The 20,755-nt window shown below is 41.4% G+C and overlaps 1 protein-coding gene across 3 annotated transcripts in view; it reads right to left on the bottom strand.

The window, feature by feature from the left end:
- nav3 (neuron navigator 3) overlaps window positions 1-20,755 on the bottom strand; it is a 660,678-nt gene that overhangs the window by 329,890 nt on the left and 310,033 nt on the right. The window contains exon 1 of one of the 3 annotated variants that reach the window (XM_051948567.1): window positions 1,026-1,243. The exons of the other annotated variants lie outside the window; for them this stretch is intronic. Within the exon in view, the coding sequence (XP_051804527.1) occupies window positions 1,026-1,139 (114 nt within the window). The 5' untranslated portion in view covers window positions 1,140-1,243. Of the gene's footprint in view, window positions 1-1,025; window positions 1,244-20,755 lie in introns of those variants that run through there. 3 annotated transcript variants of the gene reach the window in all.

The following is a 20,755-nucleotide window of genomic DNA, read 5'->3' as shown; positions in this document are numbered from 1 at the left end:
ACCTGGAAGGCTGTTCAGGAGGAATGACTTGCAAGATATGTGCAACGTGATCCACCTTGCAGTCAGCACACACACACAGACACACACCGGTGACATGTTTAGGGGTCAGTCATCGGTGTGTAATGAGTTTGCTGCCTCCCGGTGCTTTCTGAATGGAGCAGTTCTCACTCATTAATATTCATGACAAACTGTGGCTGCTTCCACATCCACTGAGTTTGGATGCTGCAGGAAGAAGACTGTACCCACTGCTCCACCTCTGATTTTTCAAAACTAACATATAAAATAGTCAGCATTGGGTTTTAATTGTCAGTGTCGGAAAGGATCGAACAGTAGCCTGGTAGTGATGTGTAGGATAGTTGTAGGATCAGCCGGTGGGAGGTCAGGGTGAGGGATTAATACTACTACTGTGGTTTTACACACAAACACACATGACCCACTATTCTCTGAAGTCGCTACGCACTTCCTCTTCAAAATATATCTGCAAATTTATGAGCAGACCTTGAGAACATGTAGTTGATTGTATTTTTTTTGTTGTTCTTGGACAGAGCGGAAAGATTTGGCACAGGAAGGAGTGTATACCGATTTCCATACAATAGCACAGAGAAGCACAGAATCAGGTTCACTGTAAGCAAAGGAAAGCAGGAGAGCCAAGCAAAATAAATCCCCTCTCATTCACGGCTTCTTGCATGCATTCCCGGACAGTGATTTTGTGCAGGTTGCATGCGCACGCACACAAAAGCGCACTGTTTCGACAATACAGCGCAAGTCTCGTTCCAAGTGTAATTAGATGGATTGTAGCAAAAAAAACAAAAAAAAAAAAAACACTAAACACCAGCTCAGACAGATTAGAAAGTCTTGTGAGATGCATCAAAACAGTATTTAGATGACAGAATTGATTGGGAAAGCCTCAAGCGCAAGCAAAAGTTAGTCCAAACAATTACACACTATAGCTGTACTGCAGATAACACATGCTCTGCTTGTCAGGCTGAGCATCCTGTCTTTTGGTTTTACTTTTTTCAGCTTACCTGTTTGTTATGCAGGTCTGCCTTGGAGGGTAAGTTGGGGCTGGCAGCAGGGGTCACGGGGGCACTACGGCTGCCTCCAGCCAGGATCGCACGCACTGATGCCAGCCACTTCATGATGCTGAGGGTGCAGGGATTTCGCTCAAATGTGTCCCAGATAAAGTGTCCAGAAGAGCAAGAGAGTTTTGAAATAAACCCCAAAGGTGGATGGAGAGATGTAGCTACAACTGGCGTGTTTTCTGCTCACCGGTGGCATCACTTGTGAGAGGGGTGTGACCACCTCGCCCACACACAAACATACCGTTACACACAGATTGGAAGAAAATGCACAGGACAGACAACTATGCAAACACACACTAATCCGGCATGCGTGCACACACATGGATACATGCACACACAGCCCCCACCCCCTCCTTCCACTACCCTAGTGACATGCAATCCTTCCCCCCATCACTCCATCACCATCTGCCACTTTCTCCGTTTCCCCCCGTCCTCCGGGCAAATTAGCTTAGCATGCTACTCCCCGTCCAACACACACACACACACACACACACACACACACACACACACACACACACACACACACACACACACACACACACACACACACACACACACACACACACACACACACACACACGCACCCCGCTGTGATCTCTGCCGATCAGACACACAGCAGAGATGGACGGCTGGTGTTGGTCCACAGGCTGAGATGTACATCTGTCTGTGATGGAATGAGGGACGGACAGATGGAGGGATGAGTGGATGTACACAAAGAATCACTGCTGATCAATTTATGGTTGGATGGAAGGATTTACATGATTGCATGTGAACGTATAGCTTAGATTTATACCGGATGTTGAGTATAGTAGATTTATGAATGGATGGGAAGAATGGAGGAACGGATGGTGACCTCTGAGACCTTTCATTCTGAACTGCAAGCAGAAGAATGGAAGGAAAATCAAACTGATTGCAATGGAGATACTAAAACTATAATTGGAGTGGACAGCATGTAGGACACCTGGTTTAAGTCTATACAACCTTAAGAACACACAAAAGGCTAAAAAGAATTCATATTTTTGAACAGTTTCAACTATATTTTAAAAAATAATATATTTAGTTATTTTACAGACTTTCTGTTTTTTTGGGGAAATTACAGCTATGTAGTAAAATTGCAGAAAAAAAACATTAATATTCATGTAAACTCCAAAGTAATTATTTTCATATTAATTAATAAATACAAAACAGGCCTGGAACTGTAAATAACACCATCATCAATAATCTGTATTTTTAATGCTGAATTATTATTTTTTCAATGTTTGGATAATTACAGTTTCCCACTGTATTTAAATCTGGTTATTATTATTGTTGCTGTTATTTAACAGAAAAATATCTTAAGGATTGAAAATAGTAAGCAGTTTTTAAGATATCATTTAACAGATTTTATCAGTTTTTCATTACATATAATATCTAGCAGAATTACACATAAAAGCATTCATTTGCATGTTGATTATTTTAAAACAAAAACCAAATTGTACATAATGTCCTTGTCCAATAGTACACATATAAAAGTACAAATAATTGTAAATAAAGAAACTTTAAAGATACACAGTGAAATATTAGTTATATATTTAGTTATATATTTAGAAATATTAGTCATCATTTTTACAAGTTTCACCCTTGGTGCCAGATTTTTTATCTTTTTCTAAAATGAATTTTATTATTTTTTGTTTGTACAGATTTTCTTTTAAAAATGTAGGTTACCCACATTATTCACCATGTGATATGATAAAAAACACATATTTTTTTTCTCTAGAATCCTTTTTATTAAGAGAAAAACTATTCTGAAATTGTTTTGTTTTCACATGTACATGACCAGTCAAAAGTTTGGACACATCTTCTCATTCAGTAGTTTTTATTTCATTATTTTATACATTGCTAAAACTGAACACATCAAAACTATAAAAGAATGCATATGGAATTATGTTGTAAACTCAAAAGTGTTAAACTACGGTGGCCGACAAGGGCATACGCGCCTCAAACAAAAAAACACAATACAAACGACCAAAACGCTGCAAACACAGGAATGATGCAAACCCAAAAACACATAAAACAAATGCAGCAGAGAAACGCTGCAACAAAAAAAACGATGCATTCACAGAAACGCTGCAAAAGCAAAAACACACAAACCGACAAAACAAATGCAAAAGGGAAATGCTGCATACAAACCCCGAAACAACTGCAAGAGAGAGACGCTGCAAATTCACGGAAGGTTGCCAGGCCACTAGGGGGAGCTGACCATATGGAAGGGACTGATCTTTTATACTGACAGGAAATACCCAGGAGGAAGTTGCAAAGAAGACAGCGGGATAAGAAAGTTTGCAAACACAGAGGAGCATAAAAAGGGACGCCAACTCCAGTCTCCCTCCACCAGGATGCCGAACGGCGTCCCTAGCAACGGTCTGCTAGACAGACGCACGCTAATATTTGCTAAGTAAATTTGCTGCTGTTGGATAATACTGTAAGAGACTAGGGCCGAGTGTTTAAAAAAGACGTAAGGGAAAACATACCTTTTTATTCTCCTCTCCAAGTGTTTGCAAACTTTCTTATCCCGCTGTCTTCTTTGCAACTTCCTCCTGGGTATTTCCTGTCGGTATAAAAGATCAGTCCCTTCCGTATGGTTAGCTCCCCCTAGTGGCCTGGCGACCTTCCGTGAATTTGCAGCGTCTCTCTCTTGCAGTTGTTTCGTGTTTTGTATGCAGCATTTCCCTTTTGCATTTGTTTTGTCGGTTTGTGTGTTTTTGCTTTTGCAGCGTTTCTGTGAATGCATCGTTTTTTTGTTGCAGCATTTCTCTGTTGCATTTGTTTTATGTGTTTTTGGGTTTGCATCATTCCTGTGTTTGTAGCGTTTTGATCGTTTGTATTGCGTTTTTTTGTTTGCGGCGCGTATGCCCTTGTCGGCCACCGTATTAATCTTCAGTATTAATATGCAATGTAGAAAATAATACAAACAAATAAAAAGCACTGAATGAAAAGGTATATCTAAACTTTTGCTTGGCACTGTATCTCACCACACAGTGCTGGCAATAATGATATATTTTCATACTTGTGTAGAGCATATGGAACTAGCTGACAATATTTCATTCACTTTAGTGCTCACCAACAGTAGCCTCCTTACAGAGGTGGCAAAGTAGGCAAATGTTTTTACATATACTGTAAGTAAGAAGTGCAATTACAACCTTTTGATTTGGTTCTTTCTTGTGATATCATGTTGACGCATCCAAGATGTGGCTGTAAATGTTATTAAAGGGTACACAGGGCTTTTACAGCCCTTTCAACAACATGTGTACAGAATAAGATGTCGTGTCAAGGAGAGCATGTGCACAAAAACAGAAGCAGGAGGGGAAGAAGAAATATAGTTCTGGTTTACATGAGATTTGCTATAGGAAGCAGGGGGAGAGATCAGCAGAAGGAATGCATGTTTAGCCAATTGCTATGAGTTAACTATATATGCACTTATTGAAGTCCATATGAGTGCGCCTTTATGAAAACCACACTCTGATCCCACATGATAGCACTTCATCCTTTTGAAGTAACGGTCCTCCAGATCAGAATAGCAGCACATGCTAACAAATGCCACAGTGTTGTACATTTTGAAAGAGGATAATCTATCGGGCTTTACAAGGGGCTGGGCGGTATTATTACTGGCTAGAAGACACACTCCAGAGCAAACATAGAGGGGGAAAGTGTGTGAGCGGCTGTGGGTGTGTGTTGGTGTGTGTCCGGCTCGGCCTTGTGGCCTGGCTGGGAGAGACATGGCCATATGTGGAGGCCAGGCGCCCGTCTCTGCTGGTTGTCTGTGATACTGGTGAGGATACGGCCAAAGCTTCGACTTAATTCATCTCTTAATCCGCTGTCTCAGCATGGCATTGCATATGGCAGTGTGTGGTTGTGGTGCGACGGAAACAAATGTCTGAACTGTCATTTAGACAAAAGCAAGGATCGTGAAAGAGGCAAAATTAATACATCGAAGGAGATGCAGAGATCTGAAATGACAAGCATAACCTACTTTTGATTCATGACTAAGTGTGCATCTTATGAGCATATGTGTGTGTGCTTGAGTGTGTGTGTGTGCCTATCTCCAAACAAGGAACTGCCTTTGGGGAGACATCAGCTCTGTCTAATCTCTGACTATAGACATTTTCAGTAACAAACACTGAATCATGCAAAACATGTCGCTGAGCCAGGGTACAGGCTCATCTGCAATGCGCTCTGCTTTCATGCCTTGATTCATAATGAAACTTCCCTGTTGATGTAATGAGTTCAATATTACAGTGGGAAGGATACAATTAAACTTCAGATGAAGCAAAACCCAACAATGGCTCTGACATGAACACAGCCCGGGGCAGAGTGAAATACGACAAGTGGTGTTCCTGCTTTGGTGGGCGGCAGAAAGGGAAATAAAAGTAGTGTCAGTTGTGGTTTGTGAATGAAGACATTATAATAATGAATGTGGACCAGAGAGAGAGGGAGAGCACATGTGGTGCAATCACAGGAATAAAGCGCAGCATAAAAACAATAGCAAATCAGATATTTTCATTAGCTGGTTATAATGCTTTCCAGAACAATGGGAGTATTAAAAAAGAACTTGAACTACTATGCGGATTTTGTGTATTATTATGTTACATTGCTGTCTTATTAATGTACTAACTCTGCGTAAAATCACATTTAGATTCATATACTAAGCAAAAGAAAAGTCCTTCACTGCTTCAGCTTTGGATCTGTCCTTCTAGGAAAACATGTTTGAACTGTTTCACAGCAATTTCGATGCATCTTCCATAAAAGCAGCATATTTATGCAGAAAGAGAGACAAATGACAGAGCAGAAATGGATGATTCTGTGAATGCTGTCATAGTTTTTTTTTTAGTCATGAAGCTTGTCTGTAGTTTTAGTCTGTAAAACTGACCACAGTCTGTATGTAAATGGTCTGCACTTACATAGAACCCTTTAACCCTCTGAACTCCAAATAGTTTCTGTGCATTTTGTTTTGCTCCCGTCATGTTTGTACTCACTGTGGGCTCATTTTTAACTTCAATATAAAGTCCTACACCTCTATGGACACAACACATACCATGACTAGAAGGAGGGACAACTCAAGCATGTTGTCTGTGCAGTCACAAAGATATAACACCATAAATCATAAAAAGGACAACATAAAAGTGGAAATGCTCCCCATTTTTCCGGTTATCCACCAGCATTACCACTACTGGAAAAAAAATGCTGCAAGAGATATTTAGCTATTTATATTTTTACAGCATCAAAAATTTGTGTTTTTATACCACTTAGCACATCAGTTCTAGTGTTTCAACATTCTGATTTTATTTTCCAACAACTTGCTCCTCTGTATGTAGTTGTTCAACAATGCTGTATTGATTTTATTGATCAAGTGTGTTTTATTTCACTCTCAGTCTCTCTCTTTGACTCCTATCTGTTCTGTGTTATTGTGTCATTGTGCCATTGTACATGTTCTGTCCTTGGTTTGTTGGCAGTAAGTCTGACGCCATGGTTCTCTGCAGGAAACCGGCGGGTTGTTCCCTCTGGGTTAGGGGGCAATTGCGTCCCCAAGCGAGGGAGTTTAAGGAACTCAGACTCTTGTTCAGGAGTGATAGGAAAATGGAGCGAGAAATGGACAGGCGGCTTGATGTGGTGTCAGCAGTAATTCGGGCGTTGTACCAAAACGTTGTGGTGAAGAGGAAGCTGAGTCGCAAGGCAAAGCCCTCCATTTACCAGTCCATCTACGTTCCAACACTCACCTATGGTCATAAGGTCTAGGTAGTGACCAAAAGAATGAGATCACAGGTACAAGTAGCTGAAATAAGGGTGGCTGGGCTCAGCCTTAGAGATAAGGTGAGAAGCTTGGACATCCAGAGGAAGCTCAAAGTAGAGCCACTGCTTCTTGAGGTGGTTTGGACGTCTGACTCGGATGTCTCCGGGGAGACTTCCTTTGGAGGTTTTCTGAACACAACCGCCTTGGAGGAAACCCCAGGGCAGACCCAGAACTCGCTGGAGGGATTATGTATCTTGTCTAGCCTGGGAATGCCTCAGGATCCTCCAGGAAGATGTGGAAAGCATCGCCGGGGGAGGGACATCTGGAATGACCTGCTTCGTCTACTGCCTCCACGACCCGGCCCAGGATAATGGAAGAGAATGGAAGAGAATGGATGGATGGATGGATTTTTTAACACCACCTGCAGTTCACTTGAAAACTCTTTGAATTGTGTGACACAGTTGAGTCAGTCATGGCTTCCCAGTTATATTGAGGAGTGAACTGTTTTTGTTCTTTTCAGCATCTCGTGAAAATGCTATACTTTTGGAAAACTTCAGAATAAAACATGCATAATAAAGTGATTGTGATTACATTTTTCTCAGATTGTTGTAGGTGGAACTGCACGTTACACAAGATACTTTGATGGACTGTTAGAAAGCTGAAAATCTGATTATTCATTTTGTTTTAATAGTTTCTGCTTCAGACGGATTTTAGTATTTTTCTGTAAAGAAACCATCCTATCAAACCCTCTGGCAGGTTTAACCTTAACTAGGTTCTATAAAGCACTCCGCAATTTGTTCTCATTTACCCATTCACATACACAGTCACACAATGATAGCTGCAGGGCTGAGATGCAAGGTGTTTGCCTGCCATCAGGAGCAGCCTGGGCTTCAAAGTTGTGTCCAAAGACACTTTGACACGTGGAGGGAATAGGAACCAAACTGCCAACAGTGTGATGTGCCACCTGAGCAATGGACATAAAAGGGGCAGTAAAGTTCAGGTAAATCCTAACACTTCCAGATCATTTTACAACAAAAAAGCTGAGTGTAAATCATCATACATCCTAAAATACACTGCTCAAAAAAATTAAAGGAACACTTTGAAAACACATCATATTTCAATGCGGGGGAAAAACAAACTGGATATTTACATTGATATGAACTGGTTAATGTGTTAGGAATGAAAAGATGCCACATTGTTTGATAGAAATGAAAATTATCAACCCCCAGGAGGGCTAAATTCAAGACATTCCAAAATCAAAGTGCAAAACTGATGTGGCAGACTGGTTCATTTTCTGAAATTCCTTGGCAGCAACTCAAAACGGTACTCAGTAGTTTGCATGACCTCCATATGCTTGTATGCAGCCTGACAATATCGGGACAAGCTCCGAATGAGACGATGGATGGTGTCCTGGGGTATCTCCTCCCAGATCCGAACCAGGGCATCACTGAGCTCCTGGACAGTCTAAGGAGAAACCTGGTGGTGTCGGATGGAACAAAACATAATGTTCCAAAGGCGTTCTATTGGATTTAGGTCCAGTGAGTATTGGGGCCAGTCAGTGCTGTCGATTCCTTCATCCTCCAGGAAGTGCCTGCATCCTCTTGCCACATGAGGCCAGGCATTGTCGTGCACCACAAGGAACCCAGGACCATTGCACCAGTGTAGGGTCTGACAATGGACCCAAGGATTTCATCCTGATACCTAAAGGCAGTCAGAGTGCCGTTGTCCAGCCTGTAGAGGTCTGTGCGTCCCTCCATAGATATGCCTCCTCAGACCATCACTGACTCACCACCAAACCGGTCATGCTAAACCATGTTACAGGCAGCATAACATTCTCCATGGCTTTTCCAGACCTTTCCATGTCTGTGACATGTGCTCACAATGAATCTGCTCTCATCCGTGAAAAGCAAAGGGCACCATTGGCAGACCTGCCAATTCCTGTGCTCTATGGCAAATGCTAATCAAGCTCCACGGTGTCAGTCAGCGAGCACAGGGGCCACTAGAGGATGTCAGGCCCTCAGACCATTCTCATTACATCTCTTTCTGATTGTTTGGTCAGAGATATTCACACCAGTGGCCTGCTAGAGGCCATTTTGTAGGGCTCTGGCAGTGCTCATCCTGGTCCTCCATGCTCAAAGGAGCAGATAGCTGTCCTGCTGATGGGTCGAGGACCTTCTGCAGCCCTGTCCAGCTCTCCTCGAGTAACTGCCTCTCTCCTGGAACCTCCTCCATGCTCTTGAGACTGTGCTGGGCAACACAGCAAACCTTCTGGTAATGGCACGTATTGATGTGCCATTGTGGAGGGGTTGGACTGTCTGTGGAACCTCTGTAGGGTCCAGGTATCGCCTCATGCTACCAGTAGTGACGGTGAGCCTAGCCAAATGTAAAACTAGTGAAAAACAGACAGAAAACACAAGAAGGGAATAAAATGTCAGTGGCCTTCATGTGTAAAACCAATCCTGTTTTGAGGGGTGTCTCATTGTTACCCCTCTAGTGCACCTGTTGTTAATTTCATGAACACCAAAGCAGCTGAAACTGACTAAAAACCCCCTCTTTTACTTACTTGACCAGATCAGTATCCCACATGTTTCACTGATTTGATGCAATACTTAGATTAAAAAGTGTTCCTTTAATTTTTTTGAGCAGTGAATTTTCACCCAAGAATCATTCAGAAGATGACCTGACAGACACAAGCAAGGGCCAAGGAAGTCAAAACTCTACTTACTGCTCAGAGCAACAAGAAAAAGCTTCATGGAGATCACTGTATTAACTTTCCTTCATTCATTTTTCAATCTGGATTATGGTGGATGTTTCAGAGGACACTTCTGACCGAGACTTAGTGAGTAAATCAACCTGTTGTGGGAACCTGTAAATATAGGATTCATATAGGAGAAGTAATGGGGACATGTCCTTCCTGCTCACAGTGATATGATGTCCTTAACACAGCGGCTGGCTCAAAAAGGTTTCTATGATCCACAACTTAAATTTAAGTGGTGCTTTGACTTATCTAAAGAGCTGATTGTGAACGCTTCTCAAATCAAAGTAGCTCTTGCTCTTAAAAATGCACAGCCTCCAGCTAAATTCACCCTACAACAGACTGAAAACCGCATTTCATCTTTAACGAAAACATTTTATCAGTCACCACAAAGCGGGACCACAGTACAGAGAGACACAACTTTGTTCAGGACTTCTAAACATCAAGCCTCAGTTTCAACCGCACTCTCTGCCACAACAGGGGGTGAGGAGGAGGATGATGGACGAAGAGGTAAGGGCAGACACAAACACCCACACAAGCTACGAATGAGATTCAAACGTGATTATCTTGATGTTTTGGCAGGATCAGACTTTCATGTCTTGCCAGCGAAGCAAATTTAATTGAAATTGAGAGAGGAAGATGCAAAGAGAGAGGTGGAAGGGAGAAAAGGGCGGAGTTACGACTGTTTGAACAGCAAGTGTTGGAACTCCTCCACATTCCTTCCTGCTCCCACATCCCTCCCACATCTTTAGCACTCACTCTGTGCTGAAATGCCCCAGTGGATACGACTGCTTTCATCCAGCTCCAAGCGGCCCAGGAGAAAATCAAAGAGGCTGTAAATGTCTCGGCGTGAGAGTGGCATTAAAACTAATTCTCTCAAGACAGAAAAGGCCTTTTCCGAAGCAGACGGGGAAGCACCCGAACCTCCACCCTGGGACACAACATTGCTGGATATGATGACACTTGTCATCTTTGAAGAAATAGACAACTGCATCTCAGTGTCAATCTTTCAAAGCTATCAAACGACTTTCATCAAAACCCGCATAGCTGTAACTGAAGTGAATTTAAAGCAAAAGAACCTTTACTTCTACACTATCACAACTTGACATTTGATTCTGTCGCAAACGCACCAGAGATTCAGATATTTAGGCTTGACAAAATGACATGTCGATCCACCGTTTCTTCCAACTGGGATCAAAAAGCACAAATATCTCTCCAAATAATCTAAAAAAACAGTATCAAGGCTCTCAGATTTGGTCTCATGAGCACAGTGGCAGAGGCCAAAGAAAATTGTCAGCTGCCATTAGTAGCTATAATACTGTGAAGCAGCCACACCGCTACACTGAGAATCTAAGAAAAAAAGTAGAAAGAACAAAGTCAGGAAATCCCACAGGGTGTTGAGACGTATAGAGCTGCTACTTTGCATCAATGCCATGTTTCCCTTCTTGCCCAGTCTCTGTACTTGTTGTTTCTTTAATTGTGTTTTCTCTGTTAACCCTCTGAATCCAAAACCTGAAGACAGGTTTGAAAGTCATGTTATCTTTAAAAACTTAAACCAAAGGAACTTTTTGATCATCTATTTCATGAGGCGGGTGCGTAGGAGAGAGAAAAGCATACTCAAAACATTCAGACTCCCACACACTGTCTAACTTGCGTCTGATATATTTATAAGCGCAATAATCCTGCGTTAGACCTTCATCAGCCAAATAATATATATGAAGTATTTGAATGATGAAGCTCAGGTGCACCAAATCTTTACAAAATTAGCAAAATGGCACCATTTATCATACAGAAAGTGTAAAAACAGAAAGAATGGGGGATTTTTCAACTTTATGATGGTTCGTGAAACAACACTACGTGACCTATGGTTACTTTGAGAAAAAAGGGAGAATCTAAGCTTAAAAATGTCACAAAAAATCATTAAAAAAATTTGCTTAAAATAAACTACTTGCATGAAACTCTGTACAAGACAAAAACTTCTGCATTCCTCGGTGCACTTGCAATTTCCATGTAGGAACATTTTGGCTGAACTGATGAAAGAAGAAGTATGGAAACCAAACTCGGCATGTATAAAATATCTTTAGTACACAGAGCCACTTTATTCTCTCTCAATACTAGCACCACCTGTGCACACTTGGAAAAATGTCGGCCATGATGATTCCAGTTTTCATTTTTAATTTTTTTGAAATAAATAATCCAAGAAATTGACGATTTATGGTCTGACAACTTACCAAATACATATTTGAGTTCTCTCTCCTGTGGTTGTGCTGTTTCCAAGAAACAGAGGTGTAGAACTGCCCAGAACCACCCAGAACTGCTGTGGATTCAGAGAGCTAATGTAATGTAGTAAATTTCTATCAGTTCTATTGGTATGATACATAATAAAAAAAAGAATTTTGATGCAAGCTAGATAGACCACTGTCAGAAATAAGCACAGAAATAAACGATGTTAGACACCGTTATGACCTGTTTCTCTCCCATCTAGGTGCCATCAGTGTTTTCAGGGACACACTCAGCACCTTTCTCTAACAGAACTCATTTACCAGTTGTGTCAGTGGCCAATAAATCAACCGTGTCATTTCTTGCAAAATGCAACCAGTCGCATCTTTTACATGTTCAAGCAAGCACGCCTTCTGTGTATTTATGGCTGAAACAGGGTGATAAACAGCCCTCTGATTACCAACCAGCATGACCGGCTGATAGTAAAGCAGCACAGGTGAGATTCATTGGACGATGGAACACTGCAGGGTCAGGTCAGGACACTGTTTACCACACATGTGCACTACGGTTCAAAAGTTTTTCATGCTTTCCATGAAAACTCACACTTTTATTCATGTGCTAACATAATTGCACAAGGGTTTTCTAATCATCAATGAGCCTTTCAACACCATTAGCTAACACAATGTAGCATTAGAACATAGGAGTGATGGTTGCTGGAAATGTTCCTCTGTACCCCTATGGAGATATTCCATTAAAAATCTGCAGTTTCCAGCTAGAATAGTCATTTACTACATTAATAATGTCTAGACTGGATTTAGCATTCATTTCATGTTATCTTCATTGAAAAAATGCTTTTCTTTCCAAAATAAGAGTATTTTTCAGTCATCCCAAACTTCTGAAATGTTGATAAAATGAAAGCAAAAGCTGTAACAGAACTTTAACAAAAGAAAAGTGACCTTGATGAGACGACTTCATTTTGGTGGAGCTGCAGCACAGTGTGCAGCTTGGCTGGAGTTCTGGATGGGCTCTCTTATCCTCTGCCAAAGGATCCAGGGGCCAGAGGGGACTTGAGACGTTTTTGGAAGGCTTCTCCCCCCCCCAACAACAGCTTATTTGGAATGACGCAGATGTAAACAATTACTGAGCAAAACGCTCATGATGGGAAGGAAACAGAGGAGGGATTAGTTGAGTTTCATCTCCAGAGTTTTGGAATTAATTGACACAAAGGCAAATGCAGTGTTGTTGTTTTTTTTTAAGTAAGAGAGAAAAGACCCTCTTCACATTCCCTCTTCAGCTTTGTGGGCCGCAGGTTGCGTCAGGGTTAGACTGCTGTGACAACCCGGTGAAAACAGACAGAATCTGTGGTTTCTCTCCACATGGGGGATTGTGTCAATCAAAGGGTAAAAGAACTGAGGACTTCAGCTGGGTGGAGAATATAAGATTTATGGAAAAATACAGAGCTCCAATCAGGCAGGTCATCTGACTTAACTTTACAGTAAAGCCTTCTTCTGTGTTTTCATTTGAGGAGACAGATGTGACAACCCCTCCTGCTCCTCCTCCTCTTTCTCCCCTTGCATGTGTCTCACTCTGTTGTCTGTTCCAGCCTCAGGGAGATGGTGGAAGGTGGAGCTGGGAGGGGCAGAGTTACCTGCCCAACAGGGCGGGGCCAGAAGGTATAAAAGGCTGGCTGCATAGTTTGTTCTCTCTCTCTCAGCAGGGCCTGCATCTGCCACCCCAGCCATCGCCTTTGTCGGTTTGTTGTATCTTCCAGCATCCACCATATATATGCTCACTCATCTTTCATTTGCTGACACTCTGAATCTGCTCTTTACATTTTACATATACTTGTGCTTCATTTTGGGTTATTTTCTGTTCATAAATTATACTTTGATTGGCTATTACTGTGTGTTGCCTCCCTTTCTTTGTTGTCTACCTTGAGCCAGGTAGTAATACAGATTAAAAGGAAGTCCAGAGGAAAGACGAGAACTAGAAAAAGACAAAAACCAGTACAGACACATACACACCCAGCCTAAAATATCTATAATTCCAGTTATCAAAGTAAGTCATGCCTGATAGTCATAATATAATATTCACACAGTAATATACCTGTGGGAACAGTGCAAACCCCAAGGTTAGATAACAGGCTTGTTGCCAGCAGGTTGCCAGTTAAACCAGCAAAACACTGTGGCTGTACAGGGCAGATCGCTGTAGCTGTGAAACTGAAGAAGTGCCTTTCCTCAGCTTATACATACTTGGTCAACATTCCCCTGAATAGACAGTAGTTATAAAAATACAAAAAAAAAAAAAACTGATTTCTTTCATCTCCTTAAGTGGCTGCAGAGCACAACACGCTCCCAGAATAGATTTAGGGTAACGACTCCCCACGCTGCCTGAATAATTTATCCCAACTTTCCCTCGAATCAGGCTGGGAAGTTTGTGCCAAAAATAAAATCTCTAGTAAACACAAGCTCTTTCATATGTGCGTGTTTAAAAAAAAAAAGAGAACAAGCGGGCATTACATTGTGGAAATGTTGCCTGGCATTTTGGCATCCCTCACGGCTGGTTTATGATAGTGAGGGGGAGGCGAGGATGGAGGGCATGAGGTACATCAGCGAACAGGACGCCTTCTGAAGTGTGCTCCTGAAATGACTTTTTGTATTCCAGGTGTGGGCTGGCAGCAGTTACAAAACCCTTAAAGAGATGAGAAACCAATGCCAGAACTATTTGCATTCAGAAAGACACACACAGTTGTGTGTACCAACCTAGAAAACCACACAAATGTCGAGGTGTAGCTGTAGAAACGGAGAGCATATCAACAAAACGAGATGTTGTGTCAAAACAGAAGATGAACAACACTACTGCATTGTTTCACTGCCAACCTGGACTGGAGCCATGTGTCTTCATACAGCTCATGAGGCTTTGACAGTAAATCTCATCTGACTTTGAAAGCAACGGCTTGTCAAACAGGTCTGCCTCCTTTTGTCACACTGCGGAAATTGCAAACGAATGCGTTGTGAAATTCAGATGGAATCTGAAACAACATACAAACATGAAACTGCTGCCTCTGTGATTGGAATGTGATAGGAGTGAGGAAAAAAAAAACAAGTTTCGGGTTCAAAAGGTCACATTTGTGGTTTGTCATGGAACAGGTGATTCTGCTAATATTTACCCGGATGTAGGCGGAAGATCAGCCATAACAATAAAACCACTTCCTAATACTGTGTTGGCCTTGCTCATGCCATCACAATAGGCTGAGAGGGGTGTCAAGCTCATCTTAGTCAGGGGCCACATACAGCCCAATTTGATCTCAAGATGGCCGGACCAGTAAAATCAGAGCTGAATAACTAATAAATCGCATCAATTCCAATGTTTTTCCTTTGTTTTAGTGCAGAAAAATACATTCTGAAAATGTTCATGTTTAATGAGCCATCTTTTTACAAAACATTATGAACAAACGGAAATTTCTTAAGAAAAATAAGTGAAAATTTAACAATATTATGCCTCAGTTTATCATTTGTATAGTGCAACTTACAGATCACAGTGTGTCTACAAAGGCACACAACATTCAGCCGCAGGTATCCGGAGTATAGTATTTTACAGCTTGTCAAGATCTAGAAATTGTCTTATTTTACATTCATTTCCACATCTGTGTAGTAATCCTGATCACCACGCAAAGCAAACTAATGTACGGACTACTAAGGAAAAGGTTATACTGCCCCTCTGCCTTGTAAATGTATGACATTTATACATAAAAAAAGCATTAAAGTTGTGGCAGTGCATGAGCAACAGGGTTCCACCAAATAAACTCTGTCATGCTGAAGCTGCTGGCTCATATTATATAGCACAATGTTCAATGTCTTTAAATATTTTCACAGTAAGTATTCATTTTCACCTCCATCATTTTTACACATTGCAAAATCATCCCACGGGCTGGACTGGACACCAGAGTGTCCAAAACTGGCCCGCAGGCTTTATGTTTGACACCCCTGCCTTAAGGGTTTCCATTTCTGGCAGTGGATCCCTCAGGTCCTGTGTCTTGCAGGATGGGGCCTGCGTGGATCTGACTTGATCCGGCAAATCCTGTAGATGCCCAATCAGATTGGAATTGAAATCCACTCACACCTTGGGCTCTTGGTTGGTCTCCACAAGCTGTTGCTGTGCATTGCTTTTGGTGTGTTGTGTATTGTCCTTCATTATAGGTCCTTGGTATGGTGAGTATGTGTCAAAGTAAGATGCACATGAATGTCTGGACGCAAGGTTTCCCAGAAGAACATTTCATTGCAATGAGATGATCAATGTTTTTCAATTCACTTACAAGTGAATTTAATGTTGTGACTGAGCAATGTGAATGTTACCTGCACACATTTCCACAATAGTTTGATTCTTCCTGTTCATGTTTGCATGAGCTCAGTACCAACTGCAGAAGTACAGTAGATCTGGATGTCAATATTTGGCTGTTCAGATATTCTTTTGTTGTTCTCGATTTTGGGATTTGGATATTTGCTGTTCTTTCTTTTGTTTCTGCTAAATGTAGGTTATCAATAAAGGCTGCAAAATGTAGGCTGTCAGCACATCTTTGTACAATATTCATGCTTAATAATCGGACTGCCACGCTTCAGTTCACCTTGGCAGTCAGACCAAAGACTTGTATAAATTACACTTCAGCTGTGTGGGAACATATTAAATTGAGCGATGACTAAACAAAGACAGTGTGCCAAATCTGCGATTTGAAACCAGCCTACTAGGGTTGCACAACAAACATAAAAACTCACCTGTATGCCGTCAGTAGAAAGCTACTGTTTCACATGTAGACGGTACCAGCTTCCAAAAGTAGCTTAGCTGGTCACAATGATGAAGCAGTTTTCATCTGCAGTTTAAACAGCATTACACATGACATAAAATGTTGCTGACTTTGATTGGAAAATAATTGACTTAGAGTTCCAATAAAACAGGAGGTGTGATGTAGGAACATCTGTGGCTGACATACACTATCAATCAAAAGTTTGAAAAACTTCTAAATGTCATTGTTTATGAAAGGAAAGCATTTTTTTCAATGAAGATGACATTAAATTAATCAGAAATCCAGTCTAGACATTGTTAATGTGGTAATTGACTATTCTAGCTGGAAACGGCTGATTTTTAATGGAATATCTCCATAGGGATACAGAGGAACATTTCCAGCAACCATCACTCCTGTGTTCTAATGCTACATTGTGTTAGCTAATGGTGTTGAAAGGCTAATTTATGGTTAGAAAACCCTTGTGCAGTTATGTTAGCATATGAATAAAAGTGTGAGTTTTCATGGAAACCATGAAATTGTCTGAGTGACCCCAAACTTAGTAGCTCAGTTTAATCATAACTTATCTACTGGTGTATCCCCAGGGGATGTAGCCATCCTCAACCACACTCAGAGCTGCACAGTGGCTCTACAGTTTCAGAAAATAGTTATGGAACAAAGACAGACCAAGATAACAGATGCTGTAGCAGCTATGGATATAAGATCCATTAACGTAGCCAAAGACAAAGTTTTCAAAAACAAAAAAAAATTGGAGTACACCAATGACGCTGTTGATTGCTGGTATTCACGACAGCCCTACAGCCCTACATCATAGTCACTACTTTCACATTATGCAACTTTAAACATTTTGGTCAGATTGTCTCAGGGTGGACTCATCTATGGAGGTGCTGCATGCTTAGATGTTTTTCATAGCTTTATTATAGAGCACAGAGATTGGACAACTTATCCCTGTCTCACTACAACCTAAATAACCAATGTGGAGCCTGACAAGTCAATTATATCTTTAGATCATCTCCTCATCTGCCTGTTTGTTTCACAAATCTCTGTGTCTTTGTCTAGCTGGTTGTTGTTTGGTGAGAAAAAAGTGCACCATGTTTTTGAGATGACATGCATTCCTTTTACATCAATGTCATGTCACAAAACCGGGACAGCGACCGCTTTCAAGGTAATGAGATCATAAAATGGTCAAGTAACAACACATTCACACACAAACCATATGTGAGCAATTTCATAGCACATAACCCAAGGCTCTTTCCATTGTGTTGAGTTTTTTGATCAGATAACAGCTGAATATGCAGCCGCAAGCAAAATGCCAGGAACGGAACAAAAGTTTGCCGACACAGCACAAACTGCTGTGTTGAAAAATTAAGGCGGCTATTTGTCAAAACCAAAATTTACCAAGACGTGACGGGTGAAGGATGAACTGGCTGGGGACAGAGGGAACAAAACAGAATCATCTTCAGTTGCCAGCTTCTAGTGGTGGAAGAGAAGCACGGATGTTGCAAATTATGCTTTTTGAAATACAAACGAAGGGTTATTTTTCGTCTTGAGTAATCACTTTCACTCCCACGATAAGTATTGACAATGGGCAGCTCTATTTGGATGTTGCAAATTGAATGCCTTGCACAAAGATACTTCCCAAACCAATGTTTTCCATACAGCTCAGAAGAGTTTAAAGCACATTTGCACCCTGAGGCAACCAACCTCCTAGTTGAAAATTTGAGGATGGACATTTTCAGTTCTACTTCTGGCCTTTTTTTGGTGCCCACCACGCAGCAGAAAATCACACAACTAAACCTCTAATTGTCCCAAGTTGGGACTCTCTGTAGACCGAAGGACATTCTCAACCTTTCATTCCAGCCAATCTTTGCGGTTTACCAGTAATCTCTGATCACAAGCGCAGTCTTCAGTAACATCATACCACAAAGGCACATAGGTCTCAGACTGGTAGACAAAATGTTTTTTCCATGGCACGCATACAAACAGACACCAATGTAACCTCAGACACAGCCATGTGTGGTCCAAGTTGACTTCCTTTGTGCGTTGCTGTTTTCCTTCAAGGTAAAGTAGACGTTTGCAGGAGTGAATGAGTTTTTAAGTGGATCTAGTGATTTTGTGGGACAAACAAGTTGCAAGGTCTCACACACTGCAGGAATTTCACAGAATAAGAGTGTCTGTATACATTTTGTTTCGCATGTGACTCTTCAGTATGTATGTGTGTGCGTTATGTGCATCCAAAGATCTAATCAAGCTTTTTTTCTGGATCTTCCATTGAGGTTTTCTATTGTTGATATTACTAGAACAGCAGAATTACAATATTCTGATTCAAAACACAAATTTTCTGTTTCCCTTGCTGACATAAGGAACAAAATCCTCATCATTTACTTAATTAGAGGGGTGAGCCTTCACTCACGCATTGTGTCTCTGAAATGTTCATGCAGCACTAGAGTGCCGGGCAGCTGCCAATCCATAATGAAGTACAAAAGCAGCACATCTGCTGTGGCTTTGGAGAGAGAGAACTAAGACGGCCTCAAAGCAAACTCCAACCTTTTATAGTAACCATAAAAAGACCGCACTCAGTGCTGGGGTAAAAAACAAGAGGGAAAAAATCATAATAATAATCTGGGTAAACAAAATCTGCTGGCTGTACAGAAACACGCTCAGATGGAAAGTCAACTGTGCTCCGAGGCAACTAGAGGACAACTATCAACGGGGTTAATCCACGGGAACCTAGCACTCATAGTTCTTCCAACAGAGGAAACTGGATACCATCATTATATCTGCCATATCTGCTGTTCTGAAATGGAGGAAAACACGCAAAGGAGACAAAAGTCTTGGCATCTGAATGATCCAACGTGTCAAACAGATATCACAGGATGAGCCAGTCCAAAGAAATACAGCACTTCAGGAAGTATCTTGGAGATGTGGGTTTGGCTTTTCAGCAGAGCTTGAAGGCGATGCGAACCATACTGTATCTGTTGAACCGAGGGATCAATACTATTGAAGTAGACAGTTTTGCAATAAAGACTTAATCCTCACGTTAGATCAAGAAAAGAATAGACCGAGTTTAAGTTTGGCTCAACAGAGACAAAAGGTTCATATAGTTGAGAACTCCACAAGAGTCAAACAGTCGGCCTTGTCTTGAGATTGATTCCCGTTTGCTAACACTAGTTGACAATCTGGTGTTATAAGGTCACACGCAACAAGGATGAACAACTTGTATCAAAACCACTGCACTAAACTCAGTAAAGCTTGTCCAAATGTGGGAGCAAAAACTGTCATTTTGTAACTCTCTTGGTGGTTTTACTTATTGTACTGAGATAGTATCAAATTCTAGATGCAGAGACCAGCAGTGAGGTCAAACTCAGGATTTATGTATCACAGAACTGCTGTGGAAGCTTCCCAGCTGTGGGCTGGAGCCGTCAGCTCAACACTATAGTTTAGGGCTGCTGATTGGAACACCATTAAAGCACCATTTGCGGGGTCACGTCTGCAAAACAGACGAGCTCCATCCATCATGTCCCGATGAAGACGTTCGCAGGAAACACGTGGTCAGCTTGCATTTTTCACTGTCAGCAGTCATCTGCTCACACAATATGTACCCGGCTGCTTCGATTGTCTAGCCTCTGCTGCAAATAAGATGTGGTGATGGAGTGGCTTCCTCGCTGCTTTTCATTGGATGGTCAAAGATCAGAACTAGCCACAGAGAACCACCCGTAGAGGTTGTTTGCATTCATCGTCCTGGCCAAGGTCACTTGAGCGTGAATAGTTAGTTTGGCAAGAAGAGAAAGTTTTCAACAAATAAAAAAATCCTTTCCGTTACCAAGACGTACAGTTTGAACCCAAAGGCTGTGTGATTAAACCCAAACCAGGCCCTTTAACTTTGCACATCCCAAGTAGAAAACCCAAACCCAAACTTAATGTGATTAAGGCTTTTCGTCAACACTTTTAACTGCATGTAATGTTTTTGGTCTAAGTTTTTGAACATACATAAGAACAAAAACAGAACAAAAGCATGACTAATTGGGCCTCGTGGGAATTATCAACACAGTTGGAACTAATCTGTGACCAGAGCATTTGTTTGAAAATAACTAGTGTGTAAAATGCATTAGTGCATGTCATAACGAGTAAGT

The sequence above is a fragment of the Acanthochromis polyacanthus genome, chromosome 1 (genome assembly GCF_021347895.1).
Source record: "Acanthochromis polyacanthus isolate Apoly-LR-REF ecotype Palm Island chromosome 1, KAUST_Apoly_ChrSc, whole genome shotgun sequence".
Taxonomy (NCBI): Eukaryota; Metazoa; Chordata; class Actinopteri; family Pomacentridae; genus Acanthochromis; species Acanthochromis polyacanthus.
The sequence above is the reverse complement of the archived record's forward strand: the minus strand, read 5'-3'. Positions and strand labels throughout refer to the sequence as shown.